This window comes from Eulemur rufifrons, chromosome 8 (genome assembly GCF_041146395.1).
Source record: "Eulemur rufifrons isolate Redbay chromosome 8, OSU_ERuf_1, whole genome shotgun sequence".
Taxonomy (NCBI): domain Eukaryota; kingdom Metazoa; phylum Chordata; class Mammalia; order Primates; family Lemuridae; genus Eulemur; species Eulemur rufifrons.
Window position 1 is genome coordinate 123,623,185 of NC_090990.1, and position 27,527 is coordinate 123,650,711.

Here is a 27,527-nt window from a genome sequence, read left to right on the forward strand (position 1 = left end):
AGGTAACCACCCTGGGACACGTCATGATCTCAGCTTCTTCTCGCTATTTCATAGCATTTCTGGGTCATTCCAGTCAAATCTCTTACCTGTTAATACAGTCACTCTCTGAGTAGCAATGTTATTAATTATAACTACTTTATATAGACGATGACTTGCCAGTAGCTACTCAGCACAATCTGGTAAAAGCAGATTAAAAATGTGGAGTCAGGGCCGGGCCCGGTGGCTCACGCCTGTAATCCTAGCACTCTGGGAGGCCGAGGTGGGTGGATCGTTTGAGCTCAGGAGTTCGAGACCAGCCTGAGCAAGAGCGAGACCCCATCTCTACTAAAAATAGAAAGAAATTATATGGACAGCTAAAAATATATATAGAAAAAATTAGCCGGGCATGGTGGCGCATGCCTGTAGTCCCAGCTACTCGGGAGGCTGAGACAGGAGGATCGCTTGAGCTCAGGAGTTTGAGGTTGCTGTGAGCTAGGCTGACGCCACAGCACTCACTCTAGCCTGGGCAACAGAGTGAGACTCTGTCTCAGAAATAAATAAATAAATAAAATAAAATAAAATAAAAAATGTGGAGTCAGGCACCATCCTAAGAACAGAAAGGGAAGCAAAACTACCTCTGGGAAGCAGGAAGGGAAGAAAACTCTCTCTCTGCTACTCAATCCAAGAGACCAGTTTCCCTGCCTAAAACTAGCTTTTCCATTTTTACAGATTTTCCAGATTCCCTTCCTAAAAAAAAAAAAAAAAAAAAAAATCACTCTCCAAAATCAGTCACTAACTCCGAACACCAAAAGCGGAGCGCCAAAAATGGAAAAAGGAATTCTGTTTTAGGCAGAAATTAACTTCATGTTTCTCTATGCCTGCTGGAAGTTGTCATTTGGTGTAAAACTATAATTAGGACCCAAGCACCGGCTTCCTGAGGAGAAACAGGCCAGGCCTTCCTCGTCTCACTTCTGCACCTCCCACTCTGCCCTGCCCCCTTCTCTCCCCATCCCAGAGGCCAGAAAGCCCCCAGCCAGGCTTGAGAGGGACTATTCCATTACCTGCATCCCCAGAGAGAAATCTGTTTTGGCCCTGGGTCCCCCACCCCACTCCCAGCTCGAAGCCCACAGCTTTGCCACCTTCTACACAAAGACAGCGGTTTGCCTCTTGCTCGGGGTCCAAGTGCACAGGTTCTCCGCCACCGGACCGCTCCGCCTGGCTGTTCAACCCTTGAGAGCCACAGAACCACGAAGCTCCCTCTGCCCCTCCCCCACCCTGAGTAAACTGTACCAAGTAAAAGTGAATCAATATTGACACTCCAGCCGTGAGATCAGCCTAATCCTTTTGTTCAGTGCACTTTTCAAACACCCCTGTTCCTCCCTATCATTCTTATTTACTTTTCATAATCACATTAATTTGCCTGGTCCCACTCTGGGCTCATTTTGTACCACATCCACTGAGGCAGTCCCGCTTGTGAACCACCGTGTTTTCTGAAAGGAGTTCAGGCTTCCTGCCCACAGAGGACCAGCAGCCTAAAAACAAGAGCGTGAAGCTGCCAGACTGCAGATCACCCATTTCTACCCCACACTCGTCGATCTAAAGCCCAACGTTTCTTCACAGAAGTCTACCCTTCACCAATGCTTCGTAAGATTTCAGACTTGCTTGTCTAAACCCATGAGGCTAAACTGAGCATCTGAGGAGAAAAACGAGCCAGTCTCAAAATAACCCTAAACAGACTGCAACCACACGACAACCTTTAATTTCACTCATAATTACAGGCCAATCGACAATATTCCATGCTGTTTTTCCAATTCAGATTAGCAGTTAAAATGCCCATATGATCATGATGTTAACACGAAATGTCAATTTGGCCAAAACGTGATATAATTACATCAGACAAAGGGAGGAGTGTGGGGCAGGAGGAAGTGTCACTTAAAACCTCATCTTCTACAACGGCAAGCCAATCAAGAATGCCTACACGGGGCGGGGGGGGGGGGGGGGTTGGGAAACAGCAGTGTAAATGGAATTGTTTTTTCACTATGAAGATAGAAGGGAAATCGCCAGAAGAGTTACAAGTGGTTGTCTCTGGGGAATGGGCAGGGGTGGAGAAGGGAGGACTCCTGATTTTTGGTTACAGGCCTTGCCGCAGGGGTAGTTGTCATTATTTTTATCACCACCACCATCATGAGAGCTAACACTTACCGTCTGTTTCCCAAATACCAGGCAGCATGTCACCTGCCTTTTCTGTATTATTGTATGTCACCTTTACCACCCTCACAAGGGCAGGCACCGTTCTGGTTCCCATTAGTACCCATTTTACGGATGAGGAAAGTGAGGCACAGCAAGTAACTGCCCAAGATCACTGCACTAGGAAGTGGCTGAGCTGAGAATATGATTTGTCTTTTTATACCATACACTTTTTTTTAACTTTTACCAAAGTATACTCTACAGGTTACATTTTTAAGGATGTACAAGCACACACACTCTGCAGCAGCAATATTTGAAAATACGAGGGTGTAAGCTAGGTAAGGCTCAGAAGGGGACAAAAGCAGACACTTGACACTCCCGTCATACCGCAATATGGTTACTTACTTTGAACAGGTGGCCCCTGGACACAGGCGGATCCCACACACCCACCCGGTGAGTGAGAACCCCTGAGCTTTAATGAGGAACAGTTCGAACTGCCCTCTCTCATTTTATTCCCACTCATCTCATTTTCTGGGACTGGACAAAAAACAAAACAAAACAAAACAAAAACTTCTGATTCCTAAATCAAGTCAGCTTCCAGGATCCTTGTTGCCAAGGTGACTGAGAGTATGCTGATACCCACACCCAAAAGCGCTCTGGCCTGTCCTCATACTGGAATCTGGGAGGCAGCACTCTTCTCTCCAGCAAAACGTGCACACTTAACAAAACTACATGCAGTTTCAGAAGATGGATGGCCCTTCGGAAGCCCATCCCTGGACCCCAGGCTGATCTAAAAGCCCTGCCCTACGGGGTACTGTCTGTTCCCACTAGAGGAGAAGAGAAGGAAAGATAAAACTTAACCACCTTGCAGACAAAAAAAAAAAGGCAGTCTCTTTTTCCTTATTAGCACAGTTAGAGACTAAGAAAAGACCACAGTCAGTCCAGATTCCAAAGAAAGCGTATCCTTAGGAATTCAGGAACTTTCTCTACAGGGGATGCCATCTTCTCGTAAGAACCAACAGCATGGAAGGCAGAAGCCATACGCAGGAGTGCCGCCCCCTCCGAATACTGCTGTGAGACTAAAACGTTTCCCAAGTCTCAAAGAGACTGACATTTAGCTAATGTAAAACAACCTCGGATCCAGTTCATTGTTATACAGCTAAGATAATGTCACCGCTCAAGGGACATGATCCCCAAGGAGTTGTGAAGGGAAAAAATGGGTTGCCCAAGAGGAATAACACTTATGTAGTAAGTACTGTATCTGCGCACCAATGTGTATTTGTAATTGAAAAGAAAAGGCTTTATGGGGAAAACGATCAAATTGTAGCAAATAATCTCTGAGGAAGGATGGTCCAAGAAGTTACAGGAAAAAAACCAACGGACCTTTCCTACTCTCTACTCTCCACAGAATATTTCACCTCCGGTCACTAAACCACGTGGGGATTTCTCCCCACCAGCAACCAATCAATTCTCCAGCAGACAACCAGGTGTCCTGTCATTCAAGTCTGACACTACCTGGAGTCACTGTCAGATCCCACAGGTAGAGGGCTCAGTCCCAAAAGAATGCCCCCTCTTCAAAGGCCAGTCGTAAAGTTCCAGGTTGTGACCTGTTCTCCTGACCAACCAGCCTCTAATGAGGGTGTCAGGACCCCTTCACAGGTTCAAGTAATTTGCCAGAGCAACTCACAGAACTCAGGGCAACACTTTACTTGCATTTGCCCACTTACTAGAAAGGATACAGATGAAGAGCCGGATGGCAGAGATGCAGGGGCAAGGCACGCGGGGTGGGGTGCGGGGCTTCCACGCCCTCCCTGCGAGAGCCTCTCTCTAGGAACCGCCACAGGTTCCGCTACTACATGCTCATCTGCACCCTTTCTGTCCTTTTGGGTCTTTATGGAAACCTCATTATGTGGACACGACTGATTACATATTGGCCACTGGTGATCGACTCCATCTTTAGCCCCCTTCCTTCCCTGGAGATAGGGGAGTAGGGCTGAAAGTTCTAACCCTCTCGTCAACGGTTGGCTCCCCCTCCTCCCCTTCCCCACCAACCAGGCCCAGCATTCGGCTCTCCAGGAGCCCACCAAGAGTTGTCTCATTAGAGCAAAAGATGCTCCTAGCACCTGGGAAATTCCAAGGGATTCAGGAGCTCTGTTATCATTGGGGAAATTGCAAAGGTCTTAGGGGTTCTTCCACAGGAACCAGGGATAGAAGACCAAATATTAGAACAAGAGATTCTCTAGTGCCCCGATCCACAGGGTTTTAGGAAGACCAAGAGGCAGAGACCAAATATGCCTTTCTTAGTATATCACAGTATCGCAGCTGCTGAAGGACCTAATTTTTACCTTTCACTTGGAATACCCCATGTTCACTCCATGCTGAGCACCAACTGCAAGGAGGGTGCTGTTCTAGGTGCAGACGCTGCAGGAGCAGGCACACCTGCCCTCTCACCTGCACGGAGACCCAGCAGGGCAGGTGGGTTCTCTGGACTTGGAGCCAGGCTGCCTGGATTTAAATTCCAGCCCCACCGCTCACTGGCTATGGCACGCGGGATACTCATTTAACTTCTCTGTGCTGCAGCCTCCTCATGTTGAAATTGGGGATAATTACAGGGACATACCTCATGGAGCTCTTGGAGGGAATACAGGAGTTAACACACACAAGCATATAGTCAGTGCTCAGGAAATATTAGCCATTAATAGATGTACACTGAAAGGAAATAGACGATAAACCCATGATAAATAATTTCAGATAATATTAAGGGATATAAGGACTATAAAACAAGGCACTCTAACAGGATTATGTCAACATTTTACAAGAGTATGTATTGCTTTTGATTAAGGAAAAAAAAGGTGGCAAAATGTAATAAAAGTTGTTCTTTCTAATAAAAGCCTGTTCCACCCCTCAAAAACCTATGGCCTAACTTCGTGAAACTCAATCATCTGCCAAAGAGCTCAAGAGAAAAGCAATAATTTTGGCTATAAATACAGGGTTCATTTATAGCTGACTTCTCCAAAAACCATACATGTGAGATTAACTTTTCGGATCTCAAATTCTGATGTTCTCATGAGAAACAAAAAACGACCAGATGAACCCTTACAAAACCCAATCCCACATTCATGGCAAAGATATTTCAATACATTCACTCAGGCACTTCTGAGAAATTAATATATTTTAGGCACGATGGAGAGAGATAAAGACAGTCTACTGGGAAACTGGGAAGACCAAACAAATGGACAGCGCACAGGGAGTCAGAGGAAGAAAAACACAGGGTGGAAACCTTGATTCAGACTGTAGTGAACTGACAAAGAACATTTCCGGGGGGAGGTGACAGCTGAGGAAGGCTTTGAAGGATAAGCAAAAGTGACCAGACAGCAGGGGAGGGGACAGCAGAAACAGCTGCAACTCATGCAGAGGTGCGGAGGGAGGGGAGCCCTCTGAGAGCTGGGACCTGGGAGTAGCTGGCAATTCGGGAGGACAGGTAGGTACCGCGGATGGGGAGTGACAGGAAGCAAGGCTGGAGGGACCAAGCCTCGTGCGGCTCTAGCTGGGAGGAAAGGATGACGATGACAGCCAAGACCAAAGGCAAAGACGAGCCACTAAAGAATCCCAGGGGAGAGACAGGCATGATCAGAGCTGCATTTCCTAACAGATCACTCCAGCAGCAATGTGGAGAGCGTCTTGGAGGAGGTCCAGACTGGCAGCTGGGAGCTCGGTCTCTGGAGAGTTACCCAGGCAAGAAATAATGGATACTGACTGGGAGGGGAAGTAATTTCAAGACAAATTCGGAAAGAACTGACTGCACCGGGAGACTGGATGGAGGTGGGAGGATGTGGGGGCGCAGGAGTGACAGGGACGACTGTGAGGTTCCTGTCCTGCGCATCTGTGTGGAGAGAAAACACAGGCAGTGCAGCAGGTCTGTGGCTGGGAGCAGGAGAAAGCTGAGTATTATTACGAGTCTAGCTCTGGATAAATTTAGTTCCAGAACATCAAGTGGAAGTGCTTGGTAACAGATGAATGAGAAAGACGCCCAGGAAAGGACTCAAGGCAGGAAACAGCCAACCTGAGAACGACTGACAAAGGGAGAATTTAGAGTTGGAGAGGGAGAAAACCAGTGAACCAAGAAGGGGACTCAGGCATGACAGGTCCACAGGCAGCAAAGAACCCACGGAGATGCCTGAGAAAGAATGGTGAGAGGCAGAAAGCAAACCAACCAAGAGTGGTGAAACCAAGAGTTTCCCAGAGGACGTGACCACTGTCAAATGTCACAGGAAAAATAAGGAATCACTAGCTTTAAAGGGATTTAGAGGCCGGGCGCGGTGGCTCACGCCTGCAATCCTAGCACTCTGGGAGGCTGAGGCGGGAGGATCGCTCAAGGTCAGGAGTTCGAGACCAGCCTGAGCAAGAGCGAGATCCCATCTCTACTTAAAACAGAAAGAAATTATATGGACATCTAAAAATATATATAGAAAAAAATTAGCCGGGCATGGTGGCACATGCCTGTGGTCCCAGCTACTTGGGAGGCTGAGGCAGGAGGATCGCTTGAGCCCAAGAGTTTGAGGTTGCTGTGAGCTAGGCTGATGCCATGGCACTCTAGCCTGGGCAACAAAGTGAGACTCTGTCTCAAAAAATAAATAAATAAATAAATAAATAAAGGGATTTAGAGACTGGGTAATTATTGGTGACTTTAGCGAGAAAAGCTTTACCATAGCCATTAACACTTTCCAACTCCTCTTGACCCAGGACAGCACTTCCTGACTACCCCACGTACTGGGCACTTGTCACGTCTTCAACACTCAGACTAAAGACCGCTCTACGCTCTACGTAAGAGGCTGGGGCCACTGGCGGGGGGCAGCCTGCATTCCAGGATCCTGGAATCTAGAAGTCTGAGGTACAAACAGCAGACCACAGTACGAGAAAATTAATGTTGCAGGGGACCTGTAAAGGGAGTATTATTTTGTTCAGTTTGACAGACACTTATTAAACACCTACCATGTGGTCAGGTACTATGCTGGGCACCGGGTTAACAGAGTTAGAGCTAGACATGTAAGCTCCCTGCGGTCAGAGGCTTTCTCCAGTCAAGGAGGTAATTTGTGATCTGGATTAAAGAAGGACTGTCTAGGCATATGGAGACTTTATTTTCATATTTATGTATCTCCTACACAAGGCTAAGTTCCTACAGTCACACAGGTCTTGTAAACTACAGCTGTAGAACACTGCCTTGTCTCCAGCAGGTAATCAAGAAAGAGTTGACAGGAGAGGTTGTGATGGGTGCGAGCTTTCCGTGGTGCAGGCAATAACCTATGTCCACTTCGTGATAATCCATTGAACCATACGCTTATAATCTGTATCCTGGTATGTGTTCTACTGCTATTAAAAGGTTTTTTAAAAAGAGAATGTTAAAAAAAAAAAAGCTTTTTCTTACCCTAACTACCCGTTATAAAACAAGTCGCATTCACTCTTTTAAAGAAAAGGTCCAACTTGATTAAATGCAGAAAAAGATAGCGAAGGCCTAAAGCAAGCTGGTAACAAGAAATTAGGAAAACTGAAAGGTCACTCCTAGAAAAGGGTGCCCAATATCTGACTAGTTGTGGGCCTTTCGGCAAAGAAGAAATTACAAAGGGTCTTAAGTAATGAGCCCCACATTAGTCAGAGGGAATCAAACCATTAACTAGTGGGTCCTCACTGCTATCAATGCCACCGTTCATGGACACCATCAGACTCAGGTGCCAGGGAGCTGTGCTCGTCAGAACTGGACACCAAGACTGGGCAGAGACAGGCAGGAGGAACAAGCTCAAGAGATACATAGTATCATATGATGACTACAGTCAACGGCAAAGTATCCTGTACTTGAAAATGGCTAGGAGAGTAGGCTTTAAGTGTTCTCACCACCAAAAAAGTGGGTGAAGTAATGGATATGCTAATTAGCCTAATTTAGCCATTCCACAATGTATATATACATCAAAAATTAATGTGCACACAACAAATATATACAATTTTTTCAAGTAAAAAAATTATGAAAATTTTTTTAAAAGACTGGCTAGAGAGCCTATTCCAACAGCACATCTGTGCTGAACATGAATCGTGGCACAGGCGATTGACCTTTGCCCACAGCAGCAATGTTACTATGTATGCACTTCACACATTTTATCATTTAATCCTAACAGCTCTCCAGACTAGAGATACAGGAATCGGTTCAGAAGAAACAGATTAAAGTGGCCAGGCTCGGATGCTAATATGAGCCTAGCCGACTCCAAAGCCTGTGTTTTTTCCACTCCATCAAGCTGTCTGGGCTTATTTCCAAACCAACCAGGGGTTCTCGATCCTAACTCGAAGTGAACACATAAAAATCTTAAAAGCCAACTAGGCCGAGGGCAGTGGCTCACACCTGTAATCCTAGCACTCTGGGAGGCCGAAGCAGGAGGACTGCTTGAGGCCAGAAGTTCAAGACCAGCCTGAGCAAGAACCAGACCCCATTTCTACAAAAAAATAGAAAAATCAGCTGCGCATAGTGGTGCATGCCTATTTAAGTCCCTGCTGCTCAAGATTGCTTGAGCCCAGGAGCTTGAGGTTGCAGTGAGCTATGATGACGACACTACACTCTATCCCAGACAACAGAGTGGATATAGTCTCAAAAAAAAAAAAAAAAAAAAAAAAAAAAAGCTTCAATTCTAACACACCAAAAAAAACCTTAAACCCCACCAAGACCCAGCAAGCAGAGCCTGGAGGCAGGCCTGGGAGTTCTTCCCAAAGGACATGTCTGAGACACACGCTTTGCCACCTCCAGCTTGGATGTCTCCTGACCTTGTCTTCCAGGAACCAAATGGTCGATCAGGTGCCCACTGTAATTTGTGCTTACATTTCCCTCCAGAAGAGTATTCACCACCTCTTGTTCAAACACCATGTACCACTCAATATTCTGCTCCTGCTCTCAAATGTTTATTTTCACCATAAAGGTGGCAGAGAAAAATGCAGTCACTGACTAACCAAAAAAGCATGTCTTACCTCAATTAAAAAAATCAAAATCAAGAGGTCACCACGAGATGTGCCTCACCCCGAAAGACAGTCTGTGCACCAAACTCAGACTTCTGGAGAAATTCCAGACAAAGTCCCCCCAGACAAGCAATATGCCATATGTTAGGCACAACTCAGAAACCCCCTACTGAGATGGAGCAGTCACACCACAGCTGCTTCAATAAATGTCACCCCGATCCCAACGCATCTGCTGGTGGAGATGCCAACCAGTGAGCCGCACAGGTGGGGCCGGCTACCTGCGGCCCTCACTAGTTGCCCTGGGCTCTGAGTTCTAAACCCGCTCAGAACTACTCCTTATCATTCCCATCATGAATTTACTAGAATAGAAAAGCAAGCACCCTAACTGCTTCACAATTTACAGGGTGTTTGCATTTCTTTTGTCAAAAAAAGAATGTTTTTAATAGCAATGTCTCAAATCTTAACACTACTATTTCACAGCAAAAACTATGAAGTTGGTAACACATATAATTATGTATCATCTGTGTTGACAAAAGGAAGAACACTGATCATCCAAATGGGACAATACAAAAATCACACATACAGCTTTGCAAAGTGTTTTTGTCAGGTCTTTTTAAAGTCTCTCTGATTCAGCGAGGACATGCCCCGCTCCCAACAAGCACACTAACGTAGCAGAAAAAAAGCTACCAGGCTTCCCCGCCTTAGGACTCCGCTCAGCAGTCTAATTCCAATCCATACTAAAAACAGGCCTGTACTGAGACTACTGCAAGCTGCCCAAAGCAGAGATGGGTTTTTTCCTAATGTTGGATCCATCTTTCCCTAATATAGGGAAGATAATCATTTTGCTTTAAAAGAGCTGCTCTTATAGTATTTCTTGAGTTAAAGATCCAGTTCATACCAATAAGCCTTCAGTTAAACAAAATAGGTGACAACCCTGAAAGAACTTGACAGCAAAGAGGTGTTGAAGTCACTCTCTGGCTGACTTTGTATTTTTTTTTAAATGCACCATTGGACAGGTACCTAAGCCATCTAGCATGCACCCTTACCCCAAGCTGTAACTGACAACCTGCCAGCAATGCTATCCGGGTGAAGGGATACAAGAGGAAGTACAAATGTGTACAGCAAAGGGAAAACCATCCATGTCACTCCCAGCAACAGGTTTAAATGCTGAAAACTAACATTAGAAGAGGTAACCGAGCAAAGCAGTATCACATTCATTTAATACATATTTGAGTGTCTACGGTGTGCAATTTTAAATAGGGTGGTCATGAGAAGACACATGAGCAAGCTCTTGAAGGAGGCAAAAAGGAAGACCACACTGGTACCCAATGGGAGAGATGTCCTGCAGGACTGGTCCACCAGTGCAAAGGACCCATTTGCAGGGCCTTGTTCCTTTTTAAGGAATTCGGGAGTAAAATGGGAAGCCACTGCAGGGTTCTATGCAGAGCGGGGAATTATCCGAGTTTAACAGGGTCACTCCAACTGCTGTGAAGAGAACAGTGCGCACAGGGACAAGGGCAGAAGAGGGAGATGATGAGTCAGGAGACGACTGCAATGGCCCAACTGAGAGGCGATGGCGGCCTGGGCCAGGTGGAAGCAGAGGAGGTGAGGGCGGCCAGGCTATCGGGATGCCGGGAAGGCAGGGCCAACAAGAGGCCTCGAGGGACTCCGCCATCAAGGATGCAAACATGCTTGAAGACCATCGTCCAAACCCAGCACTCCTACCAGCCCATCCCACCACAAGCTCTCTCTGGACAGCCTGAGAGACTACAAGAGAGGAAGAGAGTAGTCAAGGACGACCCCAAGGTTGTAGGCCTAAAAGGATAGGGAAGATAATCATTTTGGTTTAAAAGATCTGCTCTTACGGTATTTCTTGAGAAATGCTAAAAGGATGAAGCTGTCACCAACTGAGATGGTAAAGGCTGCAGATTGAGCTACGATGAGGAGTTAAATATTGCACATGTTGAGATTCCTATCATACATGGGGTTTCAGAAAGAGGTCCTGAATATTTGGTTATTCAGCAAACATTTGAGAATCTACCCTGTCTTTGGACCATACGTTAACCTCAGGCAATAGAGGAAGAACACAGTCTCTGATCCTGAGAGCTTGGTCTGAAGGCAGACTAAACAAACGAGGACCACACAGGGTGGAGAGGGGATTCTCTAACTGAGGTCTGTTTAGCATGCTTTAGCAACGCCAAAGAAGAGCAGCCAAAAGGAGCAACAACGTTTTACAAAGGCTTGGAGGCTTGGAAGTGAGAATGAGCACACAGGGTCCCGGGACCTACGGGAAATCTAGCGGGTATCCAGTTGACGTGGACGTTGGCAAGTGGCAGGGGATGTCAGGCTTCCAGAACTCCAAAGGAAGTTTACAAATAGCTACCACTTGACACAAGCTCAGATCAACAAGCATTAATACTTGGTCTGTGTGACCAGCGGTAAGAAAACAACTACAGGATACTCAAGGACAGTCATAGAACTGCGAGATTTTAAGGGCTGTAAGAACCCTCTTCTGCAGATGAATACACAGATACTCAGTGAAGTGACAACGGTGGGCTGGAACCCAAGTGCTATGCTTTGACTGTGTTCCCCAGGGGTCACGTGTCGGACACTTGATCCCCAGTGCAGCAGTGCTGGGAGGTGGGGCCTACAGGGAGGGGTGTGGGTCACGGGGCACCACCTCATGAATGGGTTATGCTGTTGTCATGGGAGTGGGTTCCTTATAAAAGGAGAGTTTGGACCCCTTGTGCACAAGCCTGCAGGGGCACAAACTCTCTCTCCCACCCCCACACCCCCCACCCTGCCCTTCGACCTTCTACCATGGGATGACCACAAGACAGCAAAAGTCCCTTGCCAGATGCCGGCCCCTCAATCTTGGGCCCCCTGAACTGCGAGAAATAAATCTCTGTTCATGATAAATTACCCCAGTCTCAGGCATTGTCATAGCTCAACAAAACAAACCAAGACACTTCAAACTAGGGTATGTGGAGACTTCCCACGGCCTGAGAAGGCAAGGATAGTTTTAAGGGAATCAGTTAATTCAGTCCCAAATTTTCAACTCTTCCACAAGGAGTCTTTCCCAAGATCACAAATGGGAGATGTCCCCTTTCCCACTTACCCCTTCACAGCCAGCCTCCCACACACCACTCCTCCACCCAGGCAAGGGGTGATCTGCAACACTAGTGCAATGCTAGAAAATGAACGGACTTAAAGGCAGGATAACAAATCCCTTTACAAGTCGAAGGTTCCAGTTTTCTGCTTTCAACGAAATTAGGAGGCAAGCAGGTTGATTCACAAAAATCCATTGTGTTCTGACATATATATAATATGAAAGGTTAAAAACTGAGTGACCCTTGTTACTGTAGACCTGTGGGGAGGGGGGGGGGGACTGAGTGACCTTGACCTTGATACAACAAAACTTCTTCCACTCTCATCTACTTATTTATGTCAACAGAGTCCTCAAAAGTTTAGATCTATACAAATGAAAAATCTCCTCCTAGCATTAAGTAGTAATCATCCACAAAATCATGAAACAATTGGGGGTGAGGGGCTCCCTCTGCCTCATCAAGATGCTTTCCTCAAAATGTCAAATGTATCTATTTGTTTTGATCAATGTTATACTAGTAAGTAGAGTAGAAATGCAATATGAAAGACATTAATACTTAAGAGACTTACGAGAATGTGAAGTAAAATCTCAATGTACATACGTACTTTTGTCGCATGAGTATGACAGAATAACCAAGAAAAGATTTCCAAGCAGAAAAATAAACGAAATTGGCTGGGCACCTGTAATTCCAGCACTTTGGGAGGCTGAGACAGAAGAATTGCTTAAGGCCAGGAGTTCCAGAAGAGCCTGAGCAAAAGCAAGATTCCATCTCTACAAAAAATAGAAAAACTAGCCAGGCATGGTAACAGCGCCTGTAGTCTCAGCTACTTGGGAGGCTGAGGCAGGAGGATCGCTTGAGCCCAGGAGTTTGAGTTTGAGGTTGCAGTGAGCTATGCCGATTTCACTGCACTCTAGCCGGGGCGACAAAGTGAGACCCTGTCTCAAGAAAACAAATAGATGAAATGAAATTAACATCTGTAGGAGAATTGGAATTGAAATGTGATTTCAAGGAAAAAAGAAAAACATGGACATTTCTGACTCAAATAAGAGCTTTTTCATGATTTTTAAACGTATGACAACAGGTCAAATTATTACAGTTTTAGAGCCCACTGGATACACTTACAAGAAAAGTGAAACAATTATTTTTAAATGTCAGTATTTACAATATATCAGAAGTTACTTCCTTGGCAACTTTTTATACCTATGATGAAAACTGATACCAAAATATTCGACGGTTAGAAAGAAAAAAAAAGAAATAGAAAAAAATGTTAAAGAAAAAAATTAATATTAAAAAGAAAAATTCGATGGGATAAGGATGCTAACATGTTTGAAGACCATCGTCCACAATCAGCACTCTTACCAGCCCATTCTATCCCAAGCTCTCTCTGGACAGCCTGAGAGACTGTCTGTCCGCAAAGGCCAAAGACAGGGCTCATCTTCACTGCTAAGGAGGAAATCCCAGACACATGAGCAGAACTCTGGACTTCTAGGGCCCAAGAAGCAAGGGAAAACATAGCATGTTTGCTGAGATTACAAAATGGCCCTTGTCCCCCACTAGTCAACCACAGAAACAAAAATAGCCAAACCAGAAAGCACACTCGTGGACTGATTAAAGCAACAAAGAAGCACAACTCTACAAAATTCTCACCACAGACCACACGCAACTGGAACAAAAGGTGCCTGCCCAGTGGGGTACTGAGGGGTAAGTGTGGGGGTTCAGAGAAATACTCACTTTTCTTGTAGTTTCACAGGGTGTAACCAAATGAAAAGTACTGCTTAAAAACAGCAACAACAACAAAAAAAAACCCAATGCTATGAAAACAGCATCTTTAATAGCCAGTTGGCAGAGCAAACTGATTTTTTCAGAATATCCCGTTTTTCCATTTTTCAAAATCCTCAAAGCATACATTTAGAAACATTGCCCCCATATCTAATCAAATTACCGCTTTTGAGAGGCCTGAAAACCCAATGCTAGAGGTTTATATAGTTCTTTATATTTTTCAGGTCATTATATTAAGTTTGGACTTGATATAGGATTATATTTCAAAATTAATATAACCAAAATATGATTATAATTCAGATCCAATTTGGATTATGTTAAATGACAGTACTTTTATGATTGTAAATACTTTGGGTTTCTCAATGTGAATTCTCGTTAGACTTTTACTCTTGCATCAATGTGAACTGAATGCTAATTAGTATTTTTTGTTAACCTCTGACAACTATTACACCTTTCATTTCGTCTTTTAAGAAATCCTGTCTTTTCCTTTTTATTTTCACGTAAATTTTGCAGTTATTTGTTCATAATATTTCATTTTTTTAAAAGTTTGACTTGCTATTTAAAGTTTTATGTAGGATCAAAAGAAAATTAAAACATTAAAAATTATGTTAAAAAATAGTTGAAAATGTTTCCATCATTAAGCAACTTTGTGGCCAAAACTGTGTGTACCTATAAAACTCATAAATAGAGACTTGTAGGCCAGGCGTGGTAGCTCACGCCTGTAATCCCAGCACTCTGGGAGGGCAAGGCGGGAGGATCGCTCAAGGTCAGGAGTTTAAGACCAGCCTGAGCAAGAGCGAGACCCCATCTCTACTAAAAATAGAAAGAAATTAGCTGGACAACTAAAAATATATAGAAAAAAATTAGCTGGGCATGGTGGCACATGCCTGCAGTCCCAGCTACTCAGGAGGCTGAGACAGAAGGATTGCTTGAGCCCAGGAGTTTGAGGTTGCTGTGAGCTATGCTAATGCTACAGCACTTCAGCCCAAACAGAGCAAGAGACTCTGTCTCAAAAAAAAAAAAATAAAGAAAGAAAGAAAGAAAAGAAACTTGTAAAAACTTATAAATAGAAATTTTTTAACTATTTTAAAATACTCCAAATGAGGCTTTTCAATGGGTTTTTAATCTACTAGTTAAACTTAAAATGTAGCACCCTGGTTTGTAAAAATAATGGATGGACAACAGGAGATAAAAATTTCCTAGCTGGTTTTTAACAAAAGCCACTGCATAATTGGGGGATGGGAATATTATGATTTAGTAAGTCCTGCAAATGATGACCTTCTTCTACTTGGATCTTTTTATGGAGTAACTTTTTCAAACATGACAGTCATCAAATCAAAATTCAGATGACCAAACTTAGAACAAAACCTTTGGCCTTGTATTATCACCAAAACTAATACCACCAAGGTCATCCAAGATTCTCCAAGTATTACACAAGACTTTTAAAAATAAAACATTCTTTCATCACAAATAAATATTTTAGTTAAGAATCAAAAGACTTTATTCCATTAAAGATATCATGTGTTCTAAATGTTTCATTTTTCTTATTCTTTTATAATTCCTATTTTTGTAGGAATTTCCTAAATTCATAATTACAAATATAGGGTTATACCTATATTTTTATATATATGATACATATATGAAAAGACGATCAAATGCTTTCATGATAAATCAGCTTAATGACAAAATAGTATAATGGACAAGAAGCATATATACATACATACACACACATAGAGAGGGAGTACACTCTCAAACGTTCTCTACTGATTTGAAAAACTGAGACAGAACGTTTAAAAGATTTAAAGACCTTGAGTAGTTCCAACAGTACCATCACAGAGCCCATTAGCAAAAAAGATCAGGTCTTCAGCAGTGATTTTCCCAAATACAATCTGTCCCCATCACAGAACCTCATAAAGAGCAAAGACAAAGAAATGACATCAAAGCAAATGCTATGCAGTGAGCGGGACTTAGGTGACCACAGACAGAGCATCAGAAACCACACTTCAAAGACACCCAAGGATTAAAGAAGGAACACAGGCTGGGAAAAGGAACATGGCAGCAGGAAAGGAACCCTGGAGGCCGCAGGGCCTGCCGTTCCTTCTTCATTCCACCAGGCACCGTGCTAGGCACCACACAATGAACAAGACAGGAGAGTTTCAGGCGGAGCAAACTACAAATGCGTACATGCTTGGATGGAGGGCACATGGCCTGCCAAGCAGCGGGTGTGCCAGGCCTACTCAGAGCAAGGAGACAGGACATCGGAAGGGCCAGATCACACCAGGCCTTCCCAGCCACAGCAGCAGTTTAGCGTGATAGAAAACACACAAAGCCAGCTCTGAGAAAAACAGGGCAGATGGACCAAACCAGTCCCACAGTTCTGGGAACACCTAGCAGAGGGACGGTGTGGAGTAAGTGATCGAGCCGGATGGCAATGGCAGCTGAGGTTCCAGGAACAGGGCAGTGGGCGCCAAGGTGACACAGGTCCAAGCACAGGCTGAAGCTCTCCAAAAGCAGATGCTGACTCATGGTCAAGCTGCACTGAGGTGACAGTCCACACCTCTGAGGGGACTGCAATTTCCTCTCTTGTCCTTTATCATTCACTCACAGACCAACCTCCCTAAAAATACTTACAAGGAGTGGTCGCTGCCTGTGGACAACGTTCAAAACACAAATAGATTTAGCATAGGAAGAATCTGGATCCTAATCCCAGTTCTATTACTAAGTCAAAAGTTCTCCTAACGCAATCTTCCATGGTCATCTACCAGTGGGGAAGAAAGACACTTGCCTGACTTCAAAGGGAAGAAATAATCAAATGCTTTAATGATAAATTGGCTTGAGGAGTTTAAGCAGCTTAAAAACAGCAAAACACTAAGGACAGAGACCTTTTCCTTAAATTCTGATTTCCCCCTACTCCCCAGCACTCAATACAGTAGTCTCTCATACTCTGGTGGCGGCAGCAGTCATCAAATAAGCATAGTATAAGGCAGAATGTGGCAGGTCTACGGAAGCAGAAGAGGAAAAAAAATTCTTATTAAGGAAATGGACAACAAAGCTCCCTGGAGGATGTAGCAACAGAGCTGAGGCTTAAAAGGACTAAAGGCCATTCCAAAGGGAAGACTATAAGCAAAAGCCTAAGCGAAGACAGTTCAGTAAGGTAAGTCTGTGTGCATTTGGATGAGTAGAAAAATAAACAGCCTGGGGCTGCATTTGGGGGCTGAGGGGCTTTGCACTGTGCTCAAGTACTTGACCTGCACGCTGAGCAATCAGGAGTCATTCAAGGTTTGCAAAAAGAAGAATGGCACAACCAGAGCTATGCCTAAGGCAGACCATTCCGATGGCAGAGTAAAGGAGCAGATTTAGAGGCTATTTTCACTGGCCGAGGAAGCAGTCACAAGAACAGCAAAAATGAAAAAGAAACGGCCCATAAAAAGTCACGGTTTTCTTGCAGGCAAAAAAAAGTTGAAACATTTTTTTTCCTTCCAGTGTTACTTCTTGCTATCTCTGGACTCACCCTTTAGGAGGAAATATGAGAAACTGGTTTTTTAACATAGGTCAGAATAACCTTCTCAACCCACCACAATTTTAAGATGACCTTTAAACAATAATTTGCCATGTCAGCCTAGCGAAGTCTAAAGTTCTATCTAATTCGTCTTCATTTATAAAACAAACTAAAAAATGCGATCCACGGAGCTGCAATCACTAGTCTTGCCTTCTACAACCAAAGTAATTTAGTCTGAGATAAAATACTTATACTCTGGGCAGCCACAACACTGAGACGAATTAGAGCCCACACAGGAAAATGCCTCCTCTCCCTCAAGAAAATCTGTTTTTATAAAGGAGGGATCAGGAAGGGAGAAAACAATCAAGATCGACACAGGACTGCCGGGCTACAGGGTACAACGCAGTCTGCGATTCCACTTCCTTTGGGGTAAGTACCTCTGAAAACCAACGTTCATTCCTAGCCATTTCCAAGTAGCCCCTTTCCAAGGTGCCGGCATAAATATGTGCTGGCTCCTTTCTGCACATCTTCCTCAATTCGTAAATGAGGTAACAGCAGGAACTGAGCAGCACTGGTCTAGTCCTAGCTCTGCCATTAAATACACAATTTGAAACCGTATTAACTCAGGCCTCATTTTCCTTGTTGGGACTCCAGAGCCTCTGAGGTTCCTTCTGGGCTCTGAAACTGTTCTTTTTGAAGATGCTCTAAAGCCTTTTGCCTTCTCCCAAATCCCTTTAACCAGCACCAAGTATGGACCTGCCTCGCTTCCAAACCCTCCTGCAATGCGCTCAGGTCTGAGACTTCTCTCCCTCCCAAAAAGAAAAAGAAAAAACTTTGAATTTCTTAGAAAGGCACTAAGGACTGGAATAATATGAAATGTTAAGAAATCCAAGGCTCTTTTGAACTTTTTTTATACAAAAATCATAAAAATAATCCTAAACGATGACAAACTGTCATATGTCAAAAACGTACAACATGCTTTGAAAAGTGAATGAAAACAGGCCCTTCCTTGCCTGGGAATTTCTACACTCTTCCTCCTGGGCGAAAAACAGGGACAACAGACAACTGCTGACTCTCATACTGTCTCACTACTCTCTCCCATTCCACACATTACCTAAGCAACACGTAACAGCTTATACTGATTATCATCTGCAAACAAGTTACCGCTGAGAAACACAAGAATAAGGAGAACGAAGTTATTTCACCTTTCAGGGTCTCAGTGTTCACCTCTGTGGTGCTTAAATTATTTAGATGATTACCAAGATCATTTTGTTTCTCAATATTCCACCCATCTGCAAGTTTAAGCAGATCCCTCCCCCGGCCCCAGGAAGACTGGACTTCGGGTTAAAATTTGGGCCCCACTATATGCCAGGCATTGTGCTAGGAGCGCTGGAAATACAGCCACGAACAAAACAAAGGTCCCAGTGCAACAGGACTATGCTACGGAAACAAAGAGAGCAAGAATAATTCTAAAGGAACAGGGAATGGTTCCTGAAAGGGCTGGCATCCTGGTTTTGCTTTGAATTACTGCTGGTAAAGGACACATTAAAAAATGACATTTTAAAAAAGCATTCAACCAGGGAGCACACAGAATACAAACTTAAGGGACCTAACGCAGGCAGATACCCAGCCCCACGAACTAGGTACGAAATCAACTTAATAAATAAGTTCCACAGGACCCGCCGCCGCGCCCAAGTAGTCCAGACCTGGAGAGAAAAATGCAAAGCCACCATGGAGGAGGGGCTAGGGGCAGGCGGCCCGGGAGCGACAACCTCGTGGCGCTCTCCTCATGGCGCCAACCAGCCTCCCTGCTCCGCTCTGCCCTCCCAGCCCTGGCAGGCAGCACCGCGCCTCGCCAAACCCGCGCGCAGCCCCCAGCTCTCGCAGGCTCCCCTTGCGGAGCCCGTGCTCCAAGGAAGTTGGGAGCTGTTTGTTAAACGGTGGGGGAAACAAGTAGCCACGTCTTAAAAGCAGTTAGGGGAGCAAAGAAAGAACCATCTGGGAGGACTCCACCCTTCTCCACCTGCAGAAAAAGCCCCGGTAAAGCTAGGAAGTCATTTCCCTTGTCTCTGCTTGCCTTGCAGATAAGACAAAGGAAACAGGCTCCTAGGAGAGTCAGAAACCCACAGGATGACCCCTTTCCGTGGATCCAAGACGCGTACGCCCCGGACACCAAGGAGCACGGAGCCAGTACAACTTTCTCATTGAAGCCGACCACGTTTCCTCTTACAACCAGGAAAAACGGAAGCCCCTACTATTATCGTTTCATTGATGCGCCGCACCTATTGGACTCCCGGGCTTCGACCCGAAAAGCCCTGTAAGCCCCAGCCCTTGCGCCCAGCCCCGAAGGATGCTCCCCTTCCCCGGGACGCCGCCTCGCGCGCTCCCGCCACCCGCGCAACCCTCCCAGTCGGGCTTCCCGGCTCGCTCCGCCCTTGGCACCCAGGCTGCGCCGCAGGACGAGCACGTCAGTGCAAGGCCGGGGGGAAGGGGTGCATCAGCAGCTCGTGGGGGTCCCGCTTTAAAGCCCTCGCCCCCAACACTGGACTTGCAAAACAATAAGCATCCGCTTTCTTTGCCCCTCCCCCATAGGACCCCGGCCACGAGTTACCGCGGCACAGGGGGAAAAAACCGACCGAGAGCGCGCCAGCCCTGTGACCGTGGCGGGTGCCCCTGGAACCTCGATGGCCCGAGTCTCCGCCCGCCCCTCACGCGGAGCCCTGAGCCCGCGCGGGGAACTCTCGGCGCCGGAGCGCGGCCGGGAGCGGAGACGCGCGGGCCACGCGGCGGCTGCAGCAACTGACACGGCCCGCAGCCGCCGGCCACATGCGCCGCCCGCGGGCCCGGGCCGGCCGGGAGCGCAGCTGCGCGGCCCCGCAGTACCTTGCCGCTGGCCGTACCGCCGCTGACGCCGATCAGGAAGGGCTCGCCGCTGTCGGGCTGCTGGTGGTCCTGCAGGGTCTGCTCGCTGTCCCCGGCCATGGCTCGCGCCGCCCCTCCTCCCGCTGCCTGTGCGCACGGGCGCACGCTTCCCGCCCGCGCCCGCGTCCGACTCCTGCGCTCCCCGCAGTCGCGGCCGGGCGCCGCCGGGGCCGAGGTTGCCGCCGCTCGTCTCAAGCCGCTCGGAGCCCGGTGGTGCGGCCGGGTTTCCCGGAGGAGCCGACGCCGTGCTCTGCCCGCAGCGGCCGGCCCGGTTTACATCCCAGGCAGAGGTCAGCGTGATGCTGCTGCTCCAATCCGGGCGGGCAGCGCGCTGCTATTCGCCGCGGCGGAGGCGGCGGGCCCAGCCCCAGCCCCCGCCCCCGCCCCCGCCCCGCCGGGCCCCGCCGCCGCCCGAGGTCTGGGAAAGGTGTGAGCCCGGCCCGCCCGGTTAACCCTTTCCCCGCCGCTCCCTGGCGCACCCGGAGGACGGAAACAGGCTTTTCTGGGTTGTCCTTTGGTATGCTCCCACTCATGTCAAAAGAAATCAAAAGCTTGACGGGATTAGCAGGCGGATTAAATAGCGGATGGAATGACCCAGGTTTGGGAAGCAAAATTTGAACACGCTTGGAAGATTAAGATGGAATGAAGAGTGAATGTCATTTACCCCTTGGCCAGCCTCAAAACTTGTTTCCAGAAAATAAGATTTTTTTTCCCCCTCCCGTTTGCCAAAATAATATGTCAGCCGCTGGCTTTGGATACTTCCTATCTTGGAAATCCCCAAGCGCCGTCCTCCGTAGCAGGCCTGTCCTCAGGCAAGTCCCCAAAGGATGATTTGAGGGGCCTATGCGAAGGGTGCCCTCCCTAGAAAAATCAATGCCCTTCCAAACAGTGTCTCCAATCCCGCATACGGAGGTTCCTGTAGAGGTAGGGTTCGTGGAAACATTGAAATAACACTGAAGGCCATTTTTATCTATTAATATCTTTAATTGAACTGGTTTTTTAGAGACTGGTAGTTAGTCACTTGGTCGGAAAGGCAGTACCAGATGGTGACTAAGAACAGCCTGCAAGGCCGGGTGCGGTGGCTCACGCCTGTAATCCTAGCACTTTGGGAGACCAAGACAGGAGGATCACTTGTGGCCAAGAATTCAAGACCAGCCTGAGCAACATAGGGAGACACCGTCTCTACAAAAAGGTAGAAAAATTAGCCAGACATGGCAGTGTGAGGCTGTGGTCCCAGCTACTCAAGAGGCTGAGGCAGGCAGATCACTTGAGCTCAGGAGTTTGAGGTTGCAGTGAGCTATGATGATGCCACTGAACTCTATCTAGCCTGAGCAATAAAGTGAGTACTTGTCTCAAAAACAACCAACCAACCAAAAAAAAAAAAAAAAAAACCGCATTGTACTATACTTGCTTTTACAACTAGTGATCTACCCATCCCTCTATCCATCGAGATATTGTTATCATAGTACTTCTTTCCTTTTGATTTGATAGTTTTAATTGGCTTACTCTAAACTAGTTTATATATATTTCTTGCTCTTTTTTTATAATTACTATACACTCAACACCTAGAACAATTTCTGGCACGTAGTAGGACCTCAATAAATGAAGAGACAATGTGTCTCACTTCTACATTCCCCAGGCCCACTGAGCAGAACGACAGGCAAGAGGGAGGCATTCAATAAATGACAATTGATGAATGAATGAACGGATGAACATGGAAAAGGTAAGGAGGCATTAACAAGCAAACTTTTTTTCCCCACCACTTTGGAGGGAAAGGCAGCGTTCCTTAAATAGTATTTATGTAATTACTGCTCTTATTTCTAAATGTTTTGTTTTCCTGGCATTCCAGAGTAACTGTCTACATCTAGTCCTAATTCGTCTATTGCCTAGTTGAGCTAACTCATTAACTGAACTATTCACTGCACTTCTCTACACCTTGTTTAATATTAATAATATTTGCCCTCTGTGCATGAGTTATAATATACACGAAAATGCTCTGAAAAAAATCAAAAGCATTCTATATAAAGGTAAGGCCTAATTAGCAGAGGACAGCCAGCTGCACTCCGCACGCCCTGTCTTCCTTTCTCTCTCCTATCCCTAGGGCTGGCCTGCCTACATATAAGGAAGTTACCCATGTCCATTTAAATTATGAAGCGTCCTCTCAGCACCCGTGCCCTCAACAAGGACTTTCGCATCTCTGCTCCCTACAAAACAAGGCAAGCTGCCCGTGCTGTTCCCTGTGCTGTGTCATCCTCTCTCGGGAGCCTGATCACCAAATCCCATAGCTGGGGATGTTCAAATCACTTTGGAACCTACCATAGCAATTACACTGCAGATTCTGAATTAAGTGATTTCAAGCTGTCCTCCTTCCCCTCCCATTAAGAAAAAAATCAAATGTTTTTAATAAAATTCAGAGTTAGAACAGATTGAAGGAAATACATTTTCTTGGTATCTATGATTTATTTTTTTTCTTTATACAGATTTTAGTCTGATCGAGTTCTGGCCTAGTTAACATTTGGGGATGAAATCAGCATGAGTATGCAACTGCAGCTATAGCCAAAGAACAATAAGTGACATTGCTGTTGACAGTCCTTTGTCTGCCTGCCTTTTCTCCTTAAGTAGCCATAGTTCTGAACGAGACCAGGAACATTACATTTTGCATCCAATTGAAATGTTCTACCTCCAGGTGCTTCATGCACCATGATCAACTCTCTATTTGCTTATCTCGTTCCCCAACCAGAAAAATAAATGTTATCACACTTCAGCATCCAAAGCATTTTAGTTGTTGGTATTGCCTTTCTAACTGCTTTTCACCTTTTATCAATTTGCAATTGCTTTGACAGATCATAAGTTCTGTTCTGAAAGATGACTAGATGATATTAAAGCTACTTCAGCATCTAGCTCTGTGACCTTAATCAATCACGACCCCAGACAGTGTTAGGCAGCTCAGTACAGTCTCAGACCAGCAGTAGCAGCAACAGCAGCATCTGGGAATGCAGTTGCTTGGTCCCCACCCCAGAACTAGCGAATCAGAGCTCTGTGGGTAGAGCTCTGCAATCCATGTTTTATAAGCCTTCCAGGTGATTCTCATGCCCACCAAAGTTTAAGAACTACTGATCTGGTGCAAAGATGAATAAGCTCTAGTTCGAAAACCAAGGTTTACAAACTCGCTTTGTTACTTTGTAACCTTTGACAAGTTACTTAATTTCTCTAAACCTGAGCTTCTTAAACTGTTAAATGATCCCTGGCTCTTAGGATGGTTGTGAAAATAATGATATACATTAGTACATAGTAGTTATTAAATGTCATTTCCTTTCCCCTCCTATTTCTGTCACAGCTCTCTGATTTATCACAAAAGTCTACCATTTAGGGATCAGGAGTTCCAAAGTAAGAATTTCTAATGCCCAAGGCACTGTCAAATAAAAATTAAAAGGTAATATCCAAAATGGGCAAATCTATAGGGTCAGAAGTAGATTAGTGGTTGCTTACAGCTAGAGAGGTTATCAGGAAGAAATGGGGAGTGATTGCTAAAGGGTCCAGGATTTCTTTTGGGGTGAGGGAAATGTTCTAAAATTAGATTTTTGGCCAGGCCCGGTGGCTCATGCCTGTAATCCTAGCACTCTTGGGAGGCCGAGGCGGGTGGATCGTTTGAGCTCAGGAGTTTGAGGCCAGCCTGAGCAAGAGCGAGACCCCCGTCTCTACTAAAAGTAGAAAGAAATTATATGGACAACTAAAAATATATACAGAAAAAATTAGCCGGACATGGTGGTGCATGCCTGTAGTCCCAGCTACTCGGGAGGCTGAGGCAGGAGGATCGCTTGAGCCCAGGAGTTTGAGGTTGCTGTGAGCTAGGCTGATGCCACGGCACTCTATCCTGGGCAACAGAGTGAGACTCTGTCTCAAAATAAATAAATAAATAAATAGAACTAGATTTTTGTGATGGTTGCACAACTTTGAATGTAGTAAAAACCATTGAATTGTACAATTTAAATTGGCAAATTGTATGGTATGTGAATTATATCTCAACAAAGCTATTTTAAAAATAGGTGTCAACCAGGAGACTAGGAGAAGAAAGAAATTTTTAGGAATTGGGAACAGAAATGGGCAAAAGCATAGAGAAAAGACTGAGAATTATGAAGAATGTCAGGGAACTTCGTAACCTATAAAACATTATGCAAATGTAAGTTATTGATTTTGTTGAGTTCAACATACACCCTCCCTCAAAAAAGGTAATTGTCATTCAAGGGCCCTTAAATTTTAGTTGACCCAACTTCAGAAATCCCATATGCTCCAAGAACCCTTCCCAGACATTGACAAGTTAACATCCAGATTTTTAGTTCTGTAGAGATTTTCTGATTTTCTCTCCTCTCTCCATACCAGGGTATCCTTTCTAATGTGATTCTGTGAAAATAGGCTAAGGTGAAGTCAAGGGTTCAGTTGTCTTGTCCAGCTAGCTACCAGCACCCGATAAGAGCAGGCTGCAGAATCCATGTTTTGTTCACTATGTTCTAAGCTGTTTAACTTCATCCTATTCCCAAGTCTTCACCTAGACCCGTATCTGACTCTTTGCTTCTTTTCCTATCTCTAGACTATCACAATTCTGTGCAATGATATCCTTCACCTTCCCCAGTTAGCTCCTAGGGTTACCTTCTCAGCAAACAATCTACTTCTACCTCTTCCCTTCTCCTGGGGCTGATGCTCTTTCCATCACACCATAATGGATGCATTATAGTTGACGATGCAGGGCTGGGATCAGGGCGAGGCAAGGGAGATGCCTACGGTGCACAAAGTGAGGAGCACTAACTCTCGGGTTGAGCAAGTACCAGGTCAGGGTGAGCCTTAAAAAGGAAAGTCTCCTTCAATGTTATACCCTCGGCGCCTCCCTTGCCTCGCCCTAGCCCCAGCTCTGGTGATTGTCAACAAGAGGAGAAGCAGAGGGTGGTACCACTGATGGCATCAACCTCAGAGGAGTAGTTACATTTAGTCTGGTGGCTTGTATGTGGACTGGTGACCAAGGATGGCAGGCTTGACTGTCCTTGAGATGATGGGCTGAGGTGCCAATTGGTGTTAGAGGCCAAATGAGATTAGCAGAAGTTGCAGATTAGGTTTTGCTCAGTGTTCTTTTTTTTTTTTTTTAAATTTCAGCTTATTATGGGGGTACAAAAGTTCAGGTTATGTATATTGCCCATGCCCCCCCATCCCCCCGAGTCAGAGCTTCAAGCATGTCCATTCCCCAGACAGTGCACATCATACTCATCATGCAGGTATACACCCATCCCCTCCCCCCAGCCCCCACTTCTGTCCGATACCCAGTTGGTGTTATTCCCAAATGTGCACTTAGGTGATGATCAGGGAAACCAGTTTGCTGGTGAGTACATGTGGTGTTTATTTTACCATTCTTGGGCTCAGTATTCATGATATGTTGCTGAACAGTTATTTTGGTGTCTTAAAGCAAACTCTAAGGATCATTAGGAGAGAAAATTAGTTCAGTTCTGCTTCATGATAAAATTACAGCTGTTCCTGGTGGCAAGGAGGCCTCAGGCTTCAAGTGATGGAAACTAGTGTTTCAGAAATATTTTTAGTCTCAGACACTTTGAAAAACCAATAAAAGCAACAGACTCCTCACACACACAGGCCATACACACAAAAGTAGAATTTTGAGTATAATTTAAAAGGGTCTGGGGGCCTCAAGAAGCCTATTCATGCAGAGCTCTAGAAATCCTGGATTAAAAACCCTCATGTACCTGGAAAGACCTAGAACCGTAGGGAGAGGGAACAGTTAAGCAAGTTCTCCTTTCAGGGTGGTGGGGGAGACTGGTTTGACCCCTGGGTGCCTCTCCTGAGAGAGTTTGCAGGATCTTCAGTTGGTGAGGTCATCAGAGCTGGAGAAACAAGAAGATACTCTCCCCACCCTCAAAATTATGTGTGTGTATGTGTGTGTGTGTACACAGATGTATATATTTGTATTATAGATATACCTTATTTTGTATCTTAAGACAGAAAAGAAGTTAAAGGTATAAAAATTTTTAAAAGACGTAGCATCATAAATGTTAAGGTATTAGTGTTTGTTTGGGTTCTTGGTAGGGCACAAATGCTTTGTCCTGGGAAAGTGCCCCCACAACACTGAAGTCTTTTTTATCCAGACTTCCATTCTGGTGCCCTGATTAAGCACCCTTGAACACTTACCTCAAGGAGCATGATGGGCTTGATTAACTTCTGAATAAAAGCTCTAAGACATCATTTCTACAGCATTTTTCCTAGCCGCAGGCTGGAAGTTCATAAAGTGCACTACAAGAGAGGACAAATTCCATATGACATTAAATTATAACAAGGATACAATAGAATAATAGAATCTCAGTTTTTAAATAAATAATAACATAATCAGCTCTAGTCAAAAGTTAAACATCTTTTCTAGAGACTATTTCTATTTTTCTCTCCAGATTTTCTTCTTTTACTTCAGCTTTCAAAATATATAACAAACTACCTGATTTAATGATATCTTTTTTTTTTTTAAATCTTTTTTTTTTTTTTTTTTTTGAGACAGAGTCTCACTCTGTTGCCCAGGCTAGAGTGAGTGCCGTGGCGTCAGCCTAGCTCACAGCAACCTCAAACTCCTGGGCTCAAAGGATCCTCCTGTCTCAGCCTCCCGAGTTGCTGGGACTACAGGCATGCGCCACCATGCCCGGCTAATTTTTTCTATATATATTTTTAGCTGTCCATATAATTTCTTTCTATTTTTAGTAGAGATGGGGTCTCGCTCTTGCTCAGGCTGGTCTCGAACTCCTGAGCTCAAACGATCCGCCCACCTCAGCCTCCCAGAGTGCTAGGATTACAGGCGTGAGCCACCGCGCCCGGCTGATATCATTTTTTAAAAGCCTGATTCCTTCATTCCATTCCACAGAGCACATGCCTCTGCTGCTTTGGAGCCCCTCCTTCCCATGAATGCTAATGAGCCCTGTCTGTGACATCCTCTCCTACCACCAGCCCTGGCTTGCAAAGGAAAGCCATCACCACATTTCTTAGGGCTACTGGGGTCTCTCTTGCCAACTCATTCCTGATGG

General features: G+C 45.3%; 1 protein-coding gene across 1 annotated transcript in view; it reads right to left on the bottom strand.

Annotated features, from left to right (window-relative positions):
• UCK2 (uridine-cytidine kinase 2) overlaps nucleotides 1–20,779 on the bottom strand; it is a 76,624-nt gene extending 55,845 nt beyond the window's left edge. The window contains exon 1 of the mRNA XM_069480906.1: nucleotides 20,428–20,779. Within this exon, the coding sequence (XP_069337007.1) occupies nucleotides 20,428–20,526 (99 nt within the window). The 5' untranslated portion in view covers nucleotides 20,527–20,779. The remainder of the gene's footprint in view (nucleotides 1–20,427) is intronic.
• Between the last annotated feature and the right edge of the window lie 6,748 nt (nucleotides 20,780–27,527).